Genomic DNA, 22,140 nt, shown 5'->3' with positions numbered 1-22,140 from the left:
AACGATTAAATACCGCCTTAATTTAACTTAGTTTTAATACGGTATTTAGAGGCTACGTTGAATCTTACTCGATGCTGGGATGAAATGGTCCGTGAAAGAATCCACCTCGTATTTGTTAATAAATGTAAGCTTTAATCAAAGCCCATTTTTAATACACTAACGCGGCCTTTGCCTTTATTAACGCGTCGAATACGGACGTAATGGGTGGGACTAGCTCGTGAGGATCAGCGCGTGATTGTAACAACCATATTTTTAATTTGAAAGCTGAGTTAAGTCAGGCGTTGTAGCCTATGTAGAATTTTTTATATCTTTCCCTAGCTTGGCTTTGGTAGAATTTCCGCGTGAAATTAAAATAATGCGCGGTAGTAAATCCGTCTTCGTTTAACACGTTTATTTCTATAGGGGTTCGTGATCTCGCGGCAACGTTTTAACTGATACAACAGTGCACGTTGCTTTTCATTATTATTATTATTATTATTGTGAACCCCAAATTTTTAAAAAAATAACCTGAGACCTTTTATTTATTTTTTCTCTAAATTTACTTAGTTTAATTTAAATTAAAAATAATTAATTTCTACATAAATCAAAATATCTTGCTGAAGATATTAAATATTATATTAAACGTAAAGCCAATCAAAATAGTAAACTACCAAAACCGAAGTAACAAATTCGGGTCGTGAGATTTCTTCTTCTTGAATGGATAAATAAAATTCAAATTGTGAATTTGGTACCAGAGGGGGGATGGGGGGGGGAAGGAAAATAATTGGACTTGGTTAAAATTACACTCTCTCTCTGTATGTGTGTGAAACTTGTTTGAAAAATAAGGTTAGAGACATTTTGTTGTTGGAAATTATTTGGGCCTAGCCTCTGCCGCTGCTAGAACTGACTAAAGACTTTTGGCAATTGTTAAACACGGCTAAACTTAATTCTAAAAATAACACGAAACGTTGTTGAAAAAAGAAAAGGATTTAGTAAAGCTATTATTTGGTGTGTGTGTGAAAATTACTCGCGAATTCTGTTACACTTCCTCGAAGTAATTTAAACTTAATTTAACTTCATTTAATTTATTTAAATTGGTAGTTATATAGTTTTATTGGTAATAGTATTCTGAACGCGTAAATTAAGAGGTCAAATGATACCATAACCAGTAACTATCGAAATCTGATAATAACTAACATATTTTGTTTTCAAATTTGATTCTAGTTTGAAATTTAACTTTTTTATTTATTATCCGATTTGAAAGTTGTTGATACCAAATTGAAGCTCGTAATAAAATCAATTCAAATCTTCACTCGAAAGTTTATTAAATACGGAGAGACGCATCGTAGTGTAGTTTTTAACAATCTTAAAACAACCCGGATGAAGCTTATCAGCGATAAAACGTATTTGGGTATTTACATACTCGGAAAAAACAAGAATGTGAATTGGGCACGACTAGTCCGGTTAAAGAATGACCATTAGAAGCGTTATATTCCAGAAATAATTCGCAGGCTGACCTTAAAAAATAAAAACACCTCTTAGAAGAATCGAGCTACTTGTCAAATAAACGCAGAACTCTTTTGTTTCATAAAGAGAAAATCAAGGAAATGAGGTTATTTTAAAGGAAAAGTTTCACCCCGTAAACCGGTACGGTAAATAATGTATATTATGAGCGCCGAGTTATTAAGGTTGCTGAAGATACGTGTGGGAAGCAATTATTTTAAACGATTCCAACATAAATAAATTCTCAAACTTGACACTCGTTCGCGATAACAAAACTCGAAATCCCATTGTTTTAATTCTCGCGCTGAACAAAATATTTGAATTTCGTTAAAAATTATTTAAAATCACGTGTTCGAATTTATTTATTTTTTATTTAATATTACGAATTTATTTCATACTCACGCGCAAAATATTTGAAATATTCAATTCACGCGTTTCAAAAATAATTTTCAAAGACTTTTGTTTAACTTTTTCACGTGCTTTTAAAAATTATTTTCAAAAACTTTTGCGTAACTTTTTCACGTGCGATAAAATTTGTTCTGAATCTCGTGCTCGAATTTATTTTTAATTTTTCTTTCAAAATCCTTTTTATTTAATTTTATTATTATTTTACAAATGTAAGAAACGTAGCCTAGGTACCCCTTAAGCGAGGAAATAATTTAAATAACCCATTTAGGCTTAACGGATACACCCTTAAAAATATTTTTTTTTATAAAGAAAAAACCGTATTTTGTACTCTGATTGTTAATTAAAATATATAACACCATTTAAAATAAATATTATTTTATCCGTTTTTACCTTAAGATCCATTAAGGCGTAGTCAAATTAAGATTATTAAGACTTAATCGCGTTTCCGGTGGCATGGGAAAGTTAATTAAGGTGGTGGTTACTCGTAATTGCGTCAAAGGTTTCCAGAATGAGTCCAAAATGTTTTAGGTGCAATTGCCGTATTTAAATCCACCCAAGTGTCGTGATATTTAAAATGTTATTTATTTTAAATATTAATTGAGATTAGTTTGTATTCATTTCCCGGTTTGGGATTAAAATTGATTATTCAAATGACACTTAATTAAATCCCACTCATTTTGACGGAGATTTGGGGACCTCGTTACTTTGTATAATAAATCACTAAGATTAAAATATATCAAATCCGGATTTTCCTTCTAATGAACTAATTTTAACAAATTTTTTCCCCAATTTCTCTATTTGATTCTAATCAACGAATTTATTTTAAAATACCCCCACGTGTTGTTGTTTTAATTTCAGTATTATGATTAAATAATAATAACTTAATCCCAGTATAGCGACTCGCGTATCGCTAATGTAATAACAATCGTGAATTTGCCAATGAACTTACATTGTACTCTCTTAGCAACGTGAGAGTCGTTGTTAATAAGCTCAACATAAGTTTATAAATGATAAGTATGACAAGTTCGTAATGCTACTGAGAGACTTCCAGCAGCTCGAGATAACTAGTTCGATTCAAGGATAACGACGGAAGTGAATTAAATTGAAGTCCTAAGTACACTCGGTGGTGGTTAATTAATTAATTTTGCAGCTAGGACCTATTCCATCTAGGCACTCTTATTTAGTCTATGCATTACTAAGCCCAAATTTGACAGCAGCGCCACCTCACCACTCACCAGGCCTACCTCCCTCGCTTTACCTCCTCTCGGATCTATGACCTACCTCACTCCCTCACTTCAAAAATTACAAGCCTTTCAGTTTGTCATGACCAGATATTAATTAAACAAACTTATGGAAGGAACATATCTTATGGCTCGATCAACTTATTTCGTATTTTGAGCACGCGTTTCATGGGCCAACTTTTAACAAATAAAGAGAGGAAGTAGCCCGTAAGAATACCACTCAATTGTTCGCGAGCGGTAAAGAAGATTCCCTAGCTCGATTTGCTCGTGTAACTTGATGATTCAATCATATTCGAACGTGGTTTTAATTATGACGTTGTCACCTGACTCTATCTACCTAAGCCGAGGCACCTTGATAGTACCCTATCGCCCTGGTGTAAGGTGACGTGGTTTCAAAAATATATGGCTGATGGTATCGAAAACGTCGCCAATATCCTGCTATGTGTATTGACTCCAATTTGAATTCGCGATCACGTATTTAACTTAGGCGAATTGTTCTTAATAATTATTATTATTAATGATTTTGCAAACTGAATTCTAATAATTTTTTTTCAATTATTAATTGGGGTGGTGATTTCAGCACGTAATTTTTTATTAGGGAATTGTTTAAATTTTTGCAAGATTAGCTCTTTTATGTAATGTAATATAATGAATGAACTTTAAGGGGTTATTGGCATTACAATTTTGAAAATTTGAATTTTCAAAATCAGATAATTATTATTTTTTTTTAAAATATCTTCGAATATTTTAACATTTATTTTTAATTAAATAAATTACAAAATGTATTAAAGAAACATTTAATCTTCAGAAACAAACTTGTTAAAAATTTGTTATTTAAAAGAAAAGAAACAGAAAAACAAAAGTTGAATTTTTATCATATTAAAAACAAGTTGATGAACACCACTATCTCCCCCTCTCATGTAGTAAATAAAATGAAATAGGTATAAATAAAAGGTAGATTAAATTTTTTGACAAGATGCGCAGGACGTTAACCGTACCACCTTTGGTAACGCCACCCTTGGCGCGTACCTAATTTATTTCTCTAGTGAATGTTTTCATTTTAATATCGTATCTAAGACGGCCGGGAAACGATGGAACATTGTCATCTAATAATTGTTAATAGAAAAATTCCAGAAAAACAAAACAGTTTTTAATTTGTTATTCAAAGTTTTTGCTATCGAAGGTAGGGAGGGAGATATGGGAACGTGGAACTTCTTAATTCAGACACCCGGTGAGTTTCTCAAACAAGAGGCAGGAGGCGTCCCCTTTTATCTGCCGTTCAGGGAAGGAAGTTTGTTCAGTCTACAGGTGCGTGGTGGTGGGTGTGACGCCTCTATACCTACCTGATGATAATAAAATTTATACCCCCTTTAAGTTCTAATACATATTTTATATAAACGTACACTGAAGCAATTGACTTCTTGAGTTATGCCCGTTTCTATACTGAATATTTCCCGGTGTCATTCACGCATTGTTATGTACCGAACAGGGTTCATGTTTTATTCTGGTTTTATGAGTTATGATTTATGTTTATGAATTAGGTGAGGTCGTATTTGAATTTAGCTCGAAATTAGCTTTAAAATGAACCCAAACATCGCGCAAATCCGACCCTAATTACGAAAGTTTGAAATTTTCAAAGTTACAGGTGATCTGAGTGTGTAAGCTTGAAAATTTCCAACTTTCTTATTTATCGTCCGATTTGAACGAAATTGGGTTCATTTTAAAGCTTGTTTTGCCGTCTATTCAAATCTGTAACCTAACATAACCCACAAAACTAGTCTTATGTAATCCTATTACTTTAAACATAGCATTTGATCTTTAAAATGAAAGAAAATTTTGTTTTGGTCAATAGGCAAATCAATTCAAAATAATATACATTTCCCAGACACATTTCCTTTTAAATGAGCTTTCAACATAGTAATCTTTCAGATGATTTTATTATAGAGAAAAAGGGTTTGTAAATCATGACACATACGGAAGAAATGTATAGATACAAAGAAAATACAAATTCTTTGTTAGTGTCAGATTGCGTGCGTTTTAACTGGATACAAACTTTGTAGAAAGATAATAATTCATGCCACGCTTCACGAGATAATCCAATTTCAAATTTGAAAATTACACACTATAAAAAAAAATATTTTTCAAAGTCAAATAATACAATTACTATCGAACAAAAAGCCAAATGCGAACGATTTTATTTGGTATTTGCCTTCCCCCAACCCCTCCCCCGACCCCTTATTTAGTTTTTTAGTTGGAATTGGTACTAAATGTAACGAGGAAATACCTTACGAACACGCCTTGGTGCTTGGTATAATCTCCTGTTAAAATTTGTACAATAGAAGATCATTCAAATAATTTAAAAATTTCAGACATCCCGTGTAAAAGCGATTCGAGAAATTGTTCAAGCATGAACTTGAACAAAAATAAAAAAAGTAGAATTATTTCTACCTTAAATTATGCAAAGAAGCATTCGCAATGACCCGTTTAATACGGCGAAAGGCTGGAGTAATATTTAAATTAAGTCGTTACGCGCCTTCACATTTATTAACTTAAATTTCTCGAACAATTGTAGTGTTTAATTTAAATAAATACAAATAATTTTTTTTTTTCAATATGGCTCGCGCTTTAACTAGACGTAAGGCAAGCTAGAGACTAGCTAGGGTAGTTCTCTAAAATGTTGTTTTAATAAAAAATTAACTTAAGCGACCCGAGCAAGTTCAACAAAAAATTTAATTTAAGTTCACGAAATAATTTCGTTAAACTTCTTAAATCTTTGAGGAATTTTGAAATTTCTTGACCAAAAATTGTTACGATGTAATTGTGATTATATGGCTCTCTCGCGGGTGGTCCGGCGGTCGACCCGTCAAATTCATTGACTTTATTTTAACAAAATTTTGGAAAAAAAATCTGTAAATTTTTTCCTTATTCAAGTCTGTTCAACAAAATAGCATTTTTTTCTAAAAAAAAAAAAATCCGAGTGAGCATCGGACGTCTAACCTTCCTCTTATTTTGTTCTGAACTTTTAAATATTTTCCTCCTTAGGTATTCGCAACTCGTCTTTCTTTCATTCTCTTATCAGCTCAATTAAATAGGAATTTTTTAAAAGCGTAACGTTCCACGAGGCTTAATTGGAATAGCTAGATCGAGATTAGTAAGTAAACTAAGAAATTATTGAATGCCTCTGAACTGAACTTTAGATATTAAATTAATTTTTGCTGTAAGCGTATGACTTATTTTAAACACCGGATATGGTTTTTAAACATCAACATTATATCTACTCCTCTTCGTGTATTCTCTATGCAAAAATGTTTAGTTAATACCTTAATATGATCCACTCCTCGTGAGATATTAATTTATTCTCTCTGCTTCCAATTTCCCCAATAAAGTACCAAGTCCTAAATGTGAAATAAATAAATGAAATATATCTACTTCTCTTCGTGTATTCTCTCTGCAAAAACGTTTAATTAATGCTTTAATATGATCCACTCCTCGTGAGATATTAATTTATTCTCTCTGCTTCCAATTTTCCCAAATAAAGTACTAAGGCCTAAATGTTAAATAAATAAATAAATAAATAAATAAATAAATAAATATATATATAAATTTAAACTGACGTGCTTTTTCTTTAAAAAGGCCAAAAAAACCCCTCATTCATAAATAGAAGATGAAGTTCACGTCGGAGGCCATTTAGGGTTCGATTCCATCATCCGCCTTTAAGCCTCGGTAGTCATTAATTTACCGGCGCAAAATAAAAGGTTCCGCAGTTTTCCTTCCTCGTTAGGCTTAGCGTTTTATTTTTGAGCTCGTTATTCTAAAAGCGTGAGAAATTGTTGAACTAGTCAATCACGGCTGATAATCTCTTTAAAGTCTATCACTCATTGCCTTTTATTATCCCTTCAATTTATTTTTTTTAAACAACGCTTCCTCGTGCACGCGCGTTTCTTTCTGCCCCAAACAATTAATATAAAATTATCTCGGAAAGATTTAAAATTCAAGAAATTTCTACAAAGTTTTTATTTTGTTTATTTATTCAAAGTTAATTAACTCGAGTTCTAATTGAGATAGAACCAAATTTTTGGTACCATTGGATAGAGCGTAATTTGGGCTATTAGATTAGTATAAAAACTTATCCGTAGGTTTTGTTAAAATGTATTTACGACGCTTTGAATTAAATTGAAGTTTGGGGAAAAATAAGGAAATGTGTCGTACCATTCAAAGTTACATTTCTCGGTCTCTAATTGGTCTAGGACAAAGTTTTAACTTTAGTTCGAAAGAGGATAATTTGGGCTATTATACCCTAGAAGGATTTTTCTTTAAGTCTCTTTGAACTTAAGTTATGACGTTTCAAAGGTGGGCCCCAATCAAAATTTCTCACAATGGATTGTACATTTTACATTGTACAAGGATAATAATAATTTTAAGTTTTCACCCTGACACGTCTTGCCATTCATGTATAATTTTAATTGAAACTTGTAACAAAATGGCCGTCATATATTTTTATTTTTGTATATATTTGGGCGAGGTCTTCAATTACACATTTTTTACTCGAGTCTTACAAGTTGCGGTGGTCGGTCTCTGTTAACGGGAAAAGGTCCGTGGTCCACTTTAACAAAAGTTGTTCGGGGGATTACCTTCGCTTAACTAAACAATTAGGATGTCGTCGTATATTTCCCTACAATCTCTCTTGACCCTAATTCTCCTTTTAATCTCGATTAAAACGTACCCTTAACAACGCTGTCAAGTTCAAATGGAACGTTATTGGGCGTGCGATAAGTTTGCACGAATTTTTTGACCCGGAAATTTTTTTTATATTTTTATTGTAACTCAAATTCAACCTTAGATTGTTTATTATTTTCGGGGGTTTTGCGTATGAATTTTGATCGCTTCAAAAGCCTTGCATTTTTTCTTTGCTCCTTAGTCTTTTAACCTGGATTTTTATATACCGTATTTTCATTAAAAAGAGTTAGGTTTACCTGCTTGCCTTTGATAAGCTTAAAATTTAAATGTTATCAAAGGTAAGGGTTAAATAGCCCGGTTTCAATATCGAAATGGTCTATCGTGTTAACTGTCTGTTATAATTTAAAGTTCTATAGATGATAGGTATCAACACTAGTTACTGTAATTACTAACTAGATTAATATTTTGTAATATTGAAATAAAAAATATATATAATTATGCCTTGATTCAATTTCAAGGCGTTTGTCCTCATTTTCAAATTTGTAACCTTATTAAATATTATAATCATATTTCAATACCGGCTTTTCAAATTTGAAATTCAGAAACGCGTCATTGAAGCACCGTACCGCCAATAGACAGTTGTCAAAATTTGACCGATAACAATTTTAAAACAAAGTATATATATAAATTCAAATTACCTGTCAAATTTATCACAAAATAAAGTTACCGTGACGAGGAGATACTTTTCACTTTTATTAATTAATAAATATATTTTTAATTAGCTATTTATACCCGTTGAAAAAACGTAAGATAATTAATAATGATTATTTTAACTTTAACAATTTATTAATTAAATACTATCTAACTCGGTGGTCTGAGACTGACATCTTGAAGTCTTTTTTATTTTTTTATTTACCTATAAATATTTGCTTTATATCTAAAATATGATTCTATATTTACCTATGATAAACGTGAAAGATTATGTACCTAGAGTTTTTCATTTTTCATTGAATGAATTTCTTATGTAGCTTTAGAAAAAAAAACTGGTTAGGTTCATTGAAACATTGTATAACTTAAATATTTTTTATTTGGGGATTTTTTTTTTCTTTCTAAATTGAAGGGTGCGTACAAACTGAGGTATGTATTCCTTTAGATCGCTTTATAACCGACTGATTCCAGCTAAATATCGTGTTTAACGGGTTACAACATTTTTGCTCTAAGCTATACTTATTTTAATACAAATTTTGAAGACTTAATAGGAAAAGTACGGTATCTTTTTAACCCTTTACGAGTTACTACATTTTTGCTTTCAAAATAAAAAAATTCACGTGAATTTTTTTTTTATTTAAATTCGCCGATGTATAATTATAGAGTGTTCGTGATGTTTGGTTTAATGATGGATGAAAGGGGGACCGGCTTATTTATAATTATAATAGTTTAGGCTTCAGTTTATTCATTGGGTTATTGGCGAATGATAATTGTAGGGCGGAAAAACGCGCGCTACCTGATTTTTAACATTTTATAAAAAGGCGTTTTTTTTTTAAAAAAAACTTTTAAAGGTAAAATTCTTAACCGGTCGCGACAAATTCGGTCTAAAAAGAAAACTGACATATTTTCAAAAATATTTATATTTTAATCTTTATTTATTTTTAATATTTTTTAATATGTCTTAATTTAATATATATTCGCGTTATGTCTCGTAAAATTGCCGTCAGATAACAGAAAGCGTTATTTTATTTTATTATTATTACCCTATTGTTATCTTAGTGACGTCAGAGCTGAGGTGGGTTTACGTCACAACTATACGTATTAACACTTGAATATATTAAAAATGGAAAAAAATTTCTTTCCGTAAGCAAATCCTAAATATATATCTTTTTGAATTGTCGCTTATAAACTCACTTCGAAAATATTTAATCTTTTTTTTTTTTTTTTTTTTTCTTAAAACAACTTCTTCAGCTTTTCTTAGTAAATTGATAAAACGGTTTTCGATTCGTATTTATTTTATCTGAAATACGATTGGGTTCCAAACTTTAACCTTGACCTCGATTTAAATCGGTCGACGCTAATTGACTAAAATTAAAATTATTGATTGTAACTCTACTACGACAATTTTATAATTTAATAACTTTTTTTAATTTACTTCCGGCGCGTAAGAATTTACTTCCTGACTTTACTTCCGTAGAATTTCAAGGCTATACCTCCCGAATTTCTCAGGGCCTCTTATTACAATTTCCGTCTACTTAATTTGATAAAGCTATTTAATTTTTAAAGATTAGTGCTAATTAATTCTAATTAAGTGTAAATTGAAATAAATTAATATATAATTCAACATAGTTAATTATATATTATTATTAGTTATTTCAGTCTTTTTGGGGGCCATCCCCGTATTGTAACTCTACGTAATTTATAAACGGTCCCGTTTAACAAATGCTGTCAAAAAAGGGTTAAAAATTTGGCTCTGAAATGAATCAATGTGTTGCTACGCAAACTTCGATAATTCAAAGTTCAATTGGGTGATTTTTGAAAACGTAGATAAATAGGGTTTTTTTTTGGTTAAACATATTGAAATGTTATATTTTATTTCAAATTATATTTTATATTTTAGAACAAAATTTATTTCAAGGCAGTGGCTCTCAATATAAACAAAGATCCGAAAAACCCGGAAATTCCTAGGCCTAAAAACGAACTATTTTAAAATATTTAACGCTGTTGGATTGGAATTTCTTAAATAATAAAATAAAAAAAATTATATATATAAAATTTTAAACATTCGAAGCAAACCAAAGAAGAAAAAAAAATGCAAATAATTTCAACCTTGGCTATTCAAGCGAATCTATGAAATTTTCAACGCGATATTAACCGGAAAAATATAGATTTATTGAAATATAAATATACATCATACCTATATTATTTATTTTTATACCTTTATAGTCTTTGAGCGGCTTGCTTATCTGAAAAATAATCATGGTTGCTTATAATACATACGTACTTCTGATAGACTCGGAGAACTTTGACCCCATGATTCAACCCCAAAAATACTTAGGTTATTTTTTTTTATTTATTAAACCCACGGTGTCAGTACTTGTACCTAAATTACTTACTGGAACCCTCCAACCAATCACAGTAGTTTGAACCTTATACGGGATGTGTTAGAATTACTTCCGGTACCGGAACAGTATGCGTATAAAAACACTTCCGGTGTATTTAAAATGAACGATATTATTAATTAATTCTTTAATATAAGTTATTAAATTTATTTATTTATTTATTTATTTATTTACTAGATATGGACAATGACTGTTTTCCCATGGGCATGTCCTCGAACGCCTGCCAGTCTGATTTCAGCGGGGTCATCGTCAAACGCGAACCAGCATCCCCGGAACCTTCATCAGGATCCAACAGTCCTGATCTGTCGTTGAACAACGGTGGTGGTAATCATAGCGTGGCGTCCTTGTTGCAACAGTCCTTGAACTCTTCGTCCCAGCATTCCTCTTCATCGCAACATTCCATCACTTCCCACCATCACCATAGTCAACAGTCCCTCCTGAAACCACCCACGATCCTCTTAGCCAATAGGACGCAGAACGCCAATGGCTTCAATAACAACAACAGCAACAACAACCTCGATGGTAGACGAATCTCCGTGTATCCCAAATTCAACATTAAACTAGAGTCCGTACAGCCTTGTAAGTACCTTGAACATATCCTTAATTGAATGAACCCTCGAGTGGACTCCGAATTGATTTTATTGACCTTTTAATTTTTTTCCAAATTGATTGACCTTTTAATTTTTTTCCAAATTGATTGACCTTTTAAATTTTTTCCAAATTGATTGACCTTTTAAATTTTTTCCAAATTGATTGATTTTTTTAATTGTTTTCCAAATTGATTGACCTTTTAATTTAATTCCAAATTGATTGACCTTTTAATTTATTTTTCCAAATTGATTGACCTTTTTAATTTATTTTTCCAAATTGATTGACCTTTTTAATTTATTTTTCCAAATTGATTGACCTTTTTAATTTATATCCAAAATGATTGACCTTTTAATTTATTTTTCCAAATTGATTGACCTTTAATTTTTTTTTACAAATTCAGCTTCGGGTTTCGCGTTACCGCCTACGCCTCCTTCGAGTACCGGAAGTGATTCTGAAGGCAGCTTATCACCAGTTCATGGCGCCACACACCCCTTGTCACCATCCTCTCTCCTTCTGTCCGGTAAAAGAAGTAACAACAACAACCCCAGTAACGCCGCAGCGGTCAAAATGACCTTTAACAATTCGCAAAGTCGAAGTTCATCATCAACTTCCGGTTCACCACTCATCAGTAATCAACCCGTGAGTACTACCTTACTCTCGTAATTTTCTATGCACTCCTGATAAGCGGGGTTTTAATTTTTATTATAATTCAAAAGCAAAATTTTGGGTATGGAATTAATTAGGCTTTCTTCTAATTAAGATTAGGGTTTAGGGAAATTTTTAAATAGAAAAAAGTGTTGTTAAAAATTAAAATTATCCGTGTCTTTAATTGAAGCGTATTTCTTATCTCAAATCAAAGATTGTAGGCCTTAGTTTCAGATTATTATTATTGTTATTATATGGTAGCTTGGTAACAGTTTTTTTCCGTAAACTCTGCCCTTTTCAAATATATTTTATTATGACATGAAAAATGGAGAGCAATTTCCGAAACAGCTGAATCTAGATTTGTCTACTAACGCATTTATTATTTTGCAAAATAAAATTTTATTTCGCAATTAACCTTGAACTTCAAATATAAAAGAGGAAATGTTAAAGTTATACATTTATGATGTTTTGACAATAGAGTGTTTTATTTAAATTATACTAGGGTTTAGTTACGGCGTACCTTGACGCGAATACGTAATTTTAAATTTATCTAATTCCTGTAAATACCTTTACTTTTATAGTTAAAACATTTTAGCAATTACAAAATTTATTTGATGCCCATTGAAATATGATATTTTTTTATTTCATAAAAAGTTGAAGAAAATTTCACGTTTTATCGAAATTTTAATCCACGAAAAGTTATCAAATTTCCAATTTTTTTTTAAATAGTAGGTTCTGACGTAGATAATACGAATGGTTTTTATTATTATTTATTTATTTTTTTTTGGTTGAAATTAATGAAATATTATATTTCGAATTTTATTTCCGTCAGTACCTCCTGCGAGCATTCAGGGACAATTTATACTTACTTTTTAGACACCGCTACCTGGGTATTTTTATTTTGAATTGAATGTAGAGGTGGCGGGGGTTTTACGTTCGACCCCCCACTTTTCTATGACGTCAGCGTGTTTGAATATTTATCGACAGATTCTGTCTCCCATTAATTTTAACGAACTTGAATATTTATTTATTTATTTATTTATATTGTTGCCTTTTTGTTTCTTGTTTGTTTAGTCTAGCGGTTTAATTTATTTTAGTTGGCAGTTGCTAATTAGTAGTTCGGGCTTTTTTTTTCTGTTGTGCTAGAAGTGAATTTGAATTATTTATTTATTGATTTATTTATAGCTGATTAACGTGGGACCAAGTATATAGTATAGTTGAATAGAAGACAATTTGGGCTATTCATTAAGATTTAAAGCGGGGGAAATTTGGGCTATTGGACCGTCACCCTCGGGGGGGGGGCTACAATTTGGGCTATTTTATATCACAAAGGGTTTATTCCTTGCAAAAGTGTTTTTAAACTAGAATTATATTTGGTTCCAAAATTGGAATTCCGTTTGCAACTCGTGAAGAATTATATTATCATTATATTAAGGTTTCGTGACCTTTTGACCTTTCAGAAAGGGGCAACGGGCGTATTATCATTAACCGAGGAAGAAAAACGAACCTTATTGGCGGAAGGATACCCAATACCGCAACGGCTTCCCCTCACAAAAGCCGAAGAAAGATCACTCAAGAAAATTAGACGGAAAATTAAAAATAAGGTAAAAAATTATATATTCATAGTTAATTAATTTAATTAATTAAGCCCCGACTTATAAATTAATTAATGAAGTTATTAATTAATTCGCGAAGATATCGGCCCAAGAAAGCAGACGTAAAAAGAAAGAATACATGGATTCATTAGAAAAAAGGTAACTATCATAAATTGGAATTTTTTAAATTAATATTCAGTGCTTCAGTACTTTTGCTATCGCGGTTTGCAATTTTTATAAAATGATTGCTTAAATTTTGCAACTTTGCGCTTGCTTATATTAAATTAACATAAAACTGAATCAGACTTTTAGAATTATAGCAATTTTCCATTGACTTTTAAGTGCGCTATTTAATAAGTAGTCAAAATGTATCGATAAGTTATTGCTAACAACGTGAAAATTATCTTTCATCTCAAGAAGATATTGATTTTTTTTTTCAACATTTTTTTTTTGACCAACCTTGAGACGTCTTCAAAATTTTATATTTATATTTCAATGTCAATGCGCGGTACGTGTATAGTAAAGCGAGGCTCGTTTTTGCCTTTGTACCCAGTGCAGAGTTACGTTGATACGTGTACATTTTTTAAAATACTTTTAATTAAAATTTTGTAAAAATTATTAATTTTGAATTTTTTTTTTTTTAATAGAGTTGAAGTTTTAAGCAACGAAAATAACGAGTACAAACGTAGAATGGACACTCTGGAAGGCAGCAATAAGTGAGTACTTAATTTTATTTTAATTCCACTTTAATTTTGTTCGTTTTTAATGTTAATTAATTTAAATCGTAATTAATAAGGTCGCTATTGTCTCAACTTCAAAAGTTACAAGCCCTAGTCGGTGATTATTCCGATAAACGGTTAAAAACGACGTCAACGCAGACTACCTACTTTGAAGAGGTAGTTCTCCTTTTTTCAAATTTGAAAATCAAATTTGAAAAAAAAAATAAAATTAATTTTTTTAAATTAATAATTAAAAATCGTAGCATCTGCTCGATGATGACACGGACAGTTTCGTCCACTCTGTCGAAATGATGGAACTGGTCGATGGTCAGTGCAGGTAGCTGATTTCCAAATGAAATAGCCACACTTTCAATTTATATTATTAAAATTTCCCAGGTTTGTTTTCAGATCTAAGTAGTTCTTGCCAAAAGCTTCAAAATAAAACAAACCGCGTCAAAATCGGACCATAAATAACAAAGTTAATTTTCAAACTTGCAACTTTGACATTTTCAGATAAATCAGATAAGTTTGAAAAATTTCCAACTTCGTTATTTACAGTCCGATTTTAACGCGGTTGATTTTGATTTCAATCTCTCTTTAATCTTAATTTAAATCTGACGTTACCTTATCTGATTTACAGATATTTTTGCTCCTAACATTGGAAGATGCCAAAAATTATCTGTCTTCCATAATATATGAAAAAAAAGGGTTTTAATTAAGTCGCGTATTTTGTGAAGAGTTTCGGTTTATCATGTTTTAATATTGTTTTTCGCGACCACAAAACACTGAACACAAGATATATTTCGTGAACAGCGATAAACACTTTAAATGAAATGGTTTAATTTTTGTTTTTAAAAAAAAACCAAATATAATATTTTCTGCCAAGTGGTTAAATTCGTTCCTCTCCATTACCAACTGCTTCTACATTTATAAAAAAAATATACTTCTGATATAAAGCCACTTCCAAAATCAGGTAAATATTATTTCTAAAATAAATAAATAATTAATTAATTAATTAATTAAAAAATAAATAATTAATTAATTAAAAAATAGATAATTAATTAATTAAAAATAGATAATTAATTAATTAAAAAATAGATAATTAATTAATTAAAAAATAGATAATTAATTAATTAAAAAATAAATAATTAATTAATTAAAAAATAGATAATTAATTAATTTAAAAATAAATAATTAATTAATTAATAAATAAATAATTAATTAATTAAAAAATAAATAATTAATTAATTTAAAAATAGATAATTAATTAATTTAAAAATAGATAATTAATTAATTAAAAAATAGATAATTAATTAATTAAAAAATAAATAATTAATTAATTAATTAAAAAATAAATAATTAATTAATTAATTAAAAAAATAGATAATTAATTAATTAATTAAAAAAATAGATAATTAATTAATTAATTAATTAAAAAATAAATAATTAATTAATTAAAAAATAAATAATTAATTAATTAATTAATTAAAAAATAAATAATTAATTAATTAAAAAAAATAGATAATTAATTAATTAATTAATTAAAAAATAAATAATTAATTAATTAAAAAAATAGATAATTAATTAATTAAAAAATAGATAATTAATTAATTAAAAAATAAATAAATAATGAATTAAAAAATAAATAAATAATTAATTAAAAAATAAATAAATAATTAAAAAAATTAATTTTAATTATTTTTATTTAACAGGAGAGGCAACTAAGTGCCTTAAGAATCATTAGACAATGAACTTTTCAAGACGAGATGCTAATTACTAATTACAGGTAATTAGTTTTTGTAATTTAAAATGGTGGACCAAAAAGGATAATATATACATAAATAGACTTTGTCACATTCCTCGTAAGTTCAGCAAAAATTTCCGCCATTCCATCTTGTTCATTTGCTTATTTTTTACATACGTCATTAATTAATGACGTCATAATATATAAATATTATTTTTTAATAATTAATTTTTTTTTAAAAAAAAGTTGAAAAGAAAAAATATAATTAATATCATTTCATAATTAAAAATTAAAAATTAAATTACGGGGATATTTATTTAATATTTAGGTTTAATTAAAACGCGTAGTACTTATTAATTAATATTAATATTTAGAGGTTTTAAAAATTTATATTCTAAAAATTTTCAGGTCAGGTTTGGTTTAAAAATATTATTTTTAATATAATTTTAATTGGGTTAATTAAAATTATACCAATTAAATAGATTAATTAATACAATACGTAAATTCATTAAAAAATATATATTATTTATCCCCCCCCCCTCCCCCATTCATCACCAAAGCTCATGAGACATTAAAATTAATTAAAAGCATTTAAATTAATTAATTAATCTTTTCAAAAAAAAAATCATATGGGATATTATTTTCACGAATAACTAGTCTAATTTTCATTAAATTTTATTTTTAATGGTGTTGATTTTAATTAATTTTGCTGATACAATGGTGCATAGACTGTTAAATATAATTATATATTAATATATTAATTAATTAATTAATTAATTAATTAATTAATTAATATTAAACGGTTTTTCAAAATGGGATTTAAATTAAAATAAAAATTCCAGTGAAAATCGTGAATATTGTAAAAAATGTGCAATTTTTATTTTCATTTAATTATGTCATGTGTTCATGCGTGTTCATGTGTTTGTTTTTAGGCTTAGGTTTTTGGCCTATTTCACATAAATGATTTTATTTAAAAACACGAGCACCAGTTAAGGTTTTTTTTTTTTGGGTTAATTTTTGGGTTTAAATATTAATTAACGTTAAATTTAATTAGGGTTTAATTTAATAATATATTTGTTAAATGCAGCCACGTTTAATCTTAATTAGGAAACCCTATTTAATTTAATTTAACGTTAATTAATTATAATATTGCATATATTAATTTTAAATTCATTAAATATTTAATTAAACGAATGAATTTAAAATTAAAATTAAAATAATTATTGTAACTTTTGTATATTTAAAGTATTTTTTTTTAAACCGATCTGACAAAATAATTTTAATTTTTTTTTTTTAAGTATGGTTTAAAAAAATACTAATAATTAATTAATTAATTAATTAATTAAGGGTAATGTGGGTTTTTAATTATTAATTTTAATGTTTAAAGATAATTTTTGACTATAGCCCCTAATGTTAATTCTATGCATTTTAGGCATTAAATCGGCTCGTTTAGAAAAAAAAATTGAATCTCAGGTTAATTAAAATTAAAATTAAATTTAATGGGAAAATTAAAATTAAAAAAAAAAAAATGAAGTATTTTTGAAAAAATATTTTTGTGGTAGCCAAAAAAAAAAAAAAAAATGTTATGCAACTATCGTAAGTAACTAATTGTGTCTTAAAAATAATTAAATTAATTATTTAATAAAATTAAAATTTTTTTATGATTAATTTTAATTTGTTAAATAATTAATTTAATTATTTAACAAATTAAAATTAATCATTAAAAAAATACAGGCATTAAATAGTACTATTAAATGTTTTTAAAAAGAAAATGTACTTCTATATTTTATGGGCAGTTTATTGTACTTAAATATTTAAAAATAATATTAATATTAGTATTAATATTAAATATAGTAAAAATTTAAAAATAATTTTTTGGCATAAATTAAATTAAATTTAAAATATTTTATATTAGGGGGAAAAAAATTGAGGTTAAAATATAAAAAATTGCTTCAAAAATGCTCAGTTTTAAAATTTAAACTATTTTAAAAAGAAAATTACGATAGGTTTTTAAAATTTTTAAAAAACCTTATGCCTGGTTAATTTATTAAAAACATAAATTTATTCATTAAAAAAAATTAGAGAAAAAAAAGAAGGTAAAACTGAGTTCCTAAAATATCAAAAAATACATCAATCGTAGCATATATTTTAATATTACAAAAATAATCATTTTTAATTAAAATAAAAGAATTAAACATCATCTCTGGTTTGTTAGGTACGGAAAGAAATTAAATCAAATTATATATTTTTGATGATAATATAAATCTTAAATTAATTAATCAAAAAATGTGTCTTAAAAATTAAGAGAAAAATTATATTAGAGAAAAAAAGAACTTTAAAAAAGAGGAAAGTATATTTTAATAAATCGGAACAGGCTCATTCTGTGCTTTAAAATGAAACAAACCGCGTCAAAATCGGACCATAAATAACGAAGTTACGTCATTTTATACTTTTCAAATTTGAAAGTATAAATTGACGTAACTTCCTTAATTATGGTCCGATTTCGACGCGGTTTGTTTCATTTAAAAGCTCAAATCGTGCTCTATCCAAATCTCTAGTTAATCTAAATCAAATGGAAACAAAATTCATTAAAAAATTCACCAAGTTGTGATATTATCATTTGAAAAAAAAAAAAGGTTTTTTTACACTTTTAAACTCCACTAATATTTTTTCCTCATTAAATCTCATACTTTATTTAATTCATAATACATTTGGAAAAAAGAAAAATTTATAAAAAAAATATTTTATCAAGAAAAATAATTTTTTCTTGTTTCATAATCAAAAAAAAAGATGAAAAAAAATTTAAAAATATATATATAATATACAAAACAAGTTAAAACAAAACAAATGCCAGTCAATTTTTTAAAAACGGGCATAAAATTTCAAAAAACAAATGGTTGTAGTTAAAAAAACGTATTGCCTCAATATATATATATATATATATATATAAATTTTGTTTTTTTCAAAATGGTGACCGTGCTTTTGAAGATGGCAAAATAATTGCTGACAACTGTGTATTTTGAGAAAATTTTTTCTCAAATTTAAGTTTGTTTAATTTCGCAGATTATTTCACGGTCATTACACGATAAGTTTGAATTTTTTTTCTCTCTGTCATCGCTTTTTTTATATTACTTGTGTGTTCCTGTGATAATTGTACGTGCGAATATTTCCTGTAAAACCGTTTAAAAATGAAATTTTAATTCAAACTATAATATTGTGCCTAATAATAAAAATATTATTCTCTGACCATCTTGTTTTTTTAGTGAACCGACACACAAACTAGGCTCAATCCTATTAGTTTCCACGTAGCTGGAGCTAAAAAAACGGATTCCGAGATCGTGCTGCGCCATCTATCTGGTTATTGTCTTACAAACTGCGAATCACAAACAAAAGTAAGTTGATTTCTTAATTACTTATAATATTTTAACCTTTAATTTAACCTGTTATTATATTTAATTAAAATAATTAAATATCATTTTAATTTTCTATTATTAGTTCGGTTTAGCGCGGCGTCTAGTGGCGGAAATGAGCAACAATCACCAGACGAATATTCAACCTGTTGGTTTCAGTCGCGCTTTGAGTTGCAGGTACTGTTGCGAGCAATTCTAAGGTAATTATGTCTTTAAATACTTAATTACCGCGATTAATACACGAAATTAGCTATCAGTAACGTAATTTTCAAGTAATAAACTGGTGACAAAAGATTAGAAAGATTAGAGAAAGTTTTTATGAAAGTAAGAACGCTAAGCCTTGGTCAAAACAAAAACCAACAGGAACCGAGTCTTTTTAAAAGTAGAATCGTATTAATTTTGCTGAAATATGAAAGGAATATGCAAATTTATGGCGTCGGGTTCTTTGTCTTAGCGTTTCCTTTTTAGTAAATTTGATAAATTTATCTTTTAAGCCTAGATCCTACTGTTTCCGCTCCGCCAAAACCTTAGTGCAAACTGTAACTATCATAAGTAAATAATAATCCCTAATAAGTTAATTTTTCCCAGCACTCTTCCAACCGCGATTATACTGTAATGCGAGGACGGGTTTTTAGGGATGAAATAAGTTATTAATTTATGTAGGAAGCTGTGTTTATTCAAGCTGCTACTGGAACGTTTTTTGGCGGGTGTTAGGTGTTTTTTCTTTGGGAGGGGGAGGGGCAAGCGATTTCCGTGTTGGCAGGCTCTTAGCGGTTCCCATCTTTATTCAATTTGATTTCTCCGTAAGGGGGATTAAGGAAACCTTGATGAAAAGAAGGATTAACTCTCTTGGGATTAACTTTCTGTAAGATCCTCCGCGTGGTGGCGTTTCTCCAACGACCATCTTTCAATAATAAAACCACCCTTTCAGGGGTTGGTGGTGCATGGGGAAATGGGTCCTTTAACAGCAAACCCCCCGGGGGCACGACAGTCTTACCTAAAGTTATAACTTGCAACCCCCCCCCCCCACCTTCCCTGCGAAATTAGCGTACGAACTGTCAAAGTGTTACGACATAAATGCAAGGTCAAATACGAGAAGTACATTTTTGACCTACTCTTGTAAAATGCTTAATTACTCGGGCTCTGATTGGTGTAGGACTAAGTTTTTGGTACCGTTACGTAGAAAACAGTTTGTTCTATCATACCCTAAAAGGATTTCACATTAGCGTTCAAATTCATGGAGTTGTGACATCCTGAAGTTGGTCTATAGAGCTAGTTGAAAATTTCGAATTGAAGGAGACATAAGATTTTTCTAGTTGCCATATCCAATCAAAATCAAGGGTTAGGTGACCCTTGCTTTGGACTTTCGATGTCTGATAGCTAAATTCAAAAACCACTTAAGTCTAACCATAGTTAACTATAAGAGAAACGTGGTTTTGTACGCCGTGTATTGTACAGTCTGTTATTAACAGGTATACAACCCTGAGATTTTACTAAAACCCCCAAGATGTCGAACACTTACCAAGCTGCCATTTGATTTTTTTAGATTTTAACGCAAAATTTAGCGAGATTCATTTGCGGATGTAGTCAGTTTATTTATTTAGAAAGTTAACTTAATTTTAATATTAATTACTAGGCTTGAAGCGAAATTATTAAGTTTTTTAAATGGCAAGTTTCCCACCCCTCGCGAAACCCGAAAAGAGCGTTTTCCACGAGCGTTGCTATGGAAACGTCGCCCGGAATCCAGAGCTCTTATTCCTTAACGCTACCAAGTTAGATTGACTCTCTCCCAAAGGTGATAGACTTGATTTAAGACCATAGGTCAATTTAAGTTGAGAGTGATGGGATAATTGGCGCGTAACCCGTTTAATAAGGTTTGGCCTATTGTTATATAGAGTATAGATATATTAATGCCAGCTTGGATTGATTTGCTATGGCTTCTTTAATATTAAGCCAACTTTTGCCACATCGTTTTTTTTTTGCCAAATCTTTTTTCACGTTTAATTTAATGAAATTGGGGCAAAGTCTATTTTGTATCGTCTAGCAAAATATTTAGGTAAATCGAACTTTGAAATTTTCAAACTTGCACGAAAAATATTCAAATTTGAATATTATTTTTGTTTAATTAATCATAATTTCAAGTTGAATGTAATGGAAACAAATTTTCAAATCGATTAGTGAATTTTTAAATTTTCAAATTTGATTTTTCTTATAAATTTCAAATTTTCAAGTTTGATTTTTCTTATAAATTTCAAATTTGATTTTTTCTTATAAATTTCAAATTTGATTTTTTCTTATAAATTTCAAATTTGATTTTTCTTATAAATTTCAAATTTGATTTTTCTTATAAATTTCAAATTTGATTTTTCTCATAAATTTCAAATTTGATTTTTTCTTATAAATTTCAAATTTGATTTTTTCTTATAAATTTCAAATTTGATTTTTTCTTATAAATTTCAAATTTGATTTTTTCTTTTAAATTTCAAATTTGATTTTTTCTTATAAATTTCAAACTTTC

General features: G+C 28.7%; 1 protein-coding gene across 2 annotated transcripts in view; it reads left to right on the top strand.

Moving 5' to 3' along the window:
• The window catches only part of LOC149612754 (uncharacterized), a 60,961-nt gene extending 41,503 nt beyond the window's left edge, over positions 1-19,458 (top strand). The window contains exons 3-11 of one of the 2 annotated variants that reach the window (XM_089858338.1): positions 11,096-11,497; positions 11,910-12,148; positions 13,615-13,758; positions 13,850-13,908; positions 14,397-14,465; positions 14,546-14,645; positions 14,732-14,864; positions 15,109-15,441; positions 16,181-19,458. In XM_089858338.1, coding sequence (XP_089714464.1) covers positions 11,096-11,497; positions 11,910-12,148; positions 13,615-13,758; positions 13,850-13,908; positions 14,397-14,465; positions 14,546-14,645; positions 14,732-14,809 — 1,091 coding nt within the window. In that variant the 3' untranslated portion in view covers positions 14,810-14,864; positions 15,109-15,441; positions 16,181-19,458. Of the gene's footprint in view, positions 1-11,095; positions 11,498-11,909; positions 12,149-13,614; positions 13,759-13,849; positions 13,909-14,394; positions 14,466-14,545; positions 14,646-14,731; positions 14,865-15,108; positions 15,442-16,180 lie in introns of those variants that run through there. The other variant, XM_089858339.1, reaches the window with a different exon arrangement.
• Positions 19,459-22,140: the final 2,682 nt, after the last annotated feature.

This window comes from Phalangium opilio, unplaced genomic scaffold, assembly GCF_054372755.1.
Source record: "Phalangium opilio isolate 3A_F unplaced genomic scaffold, DU_Popi_V2 ptg000232l_1, whole genome shotgun sequence".
NCBI lineage: Eukaryota > Metazoa > Arthropoda > Arachnida > Opiliones > Phalangiidae > Phalangium > Phalangium opilio.
Note: the sequence above shows the minus strand (reverse complement) of the source record. Positions and strands in the feature narration are given on the sequence as shown.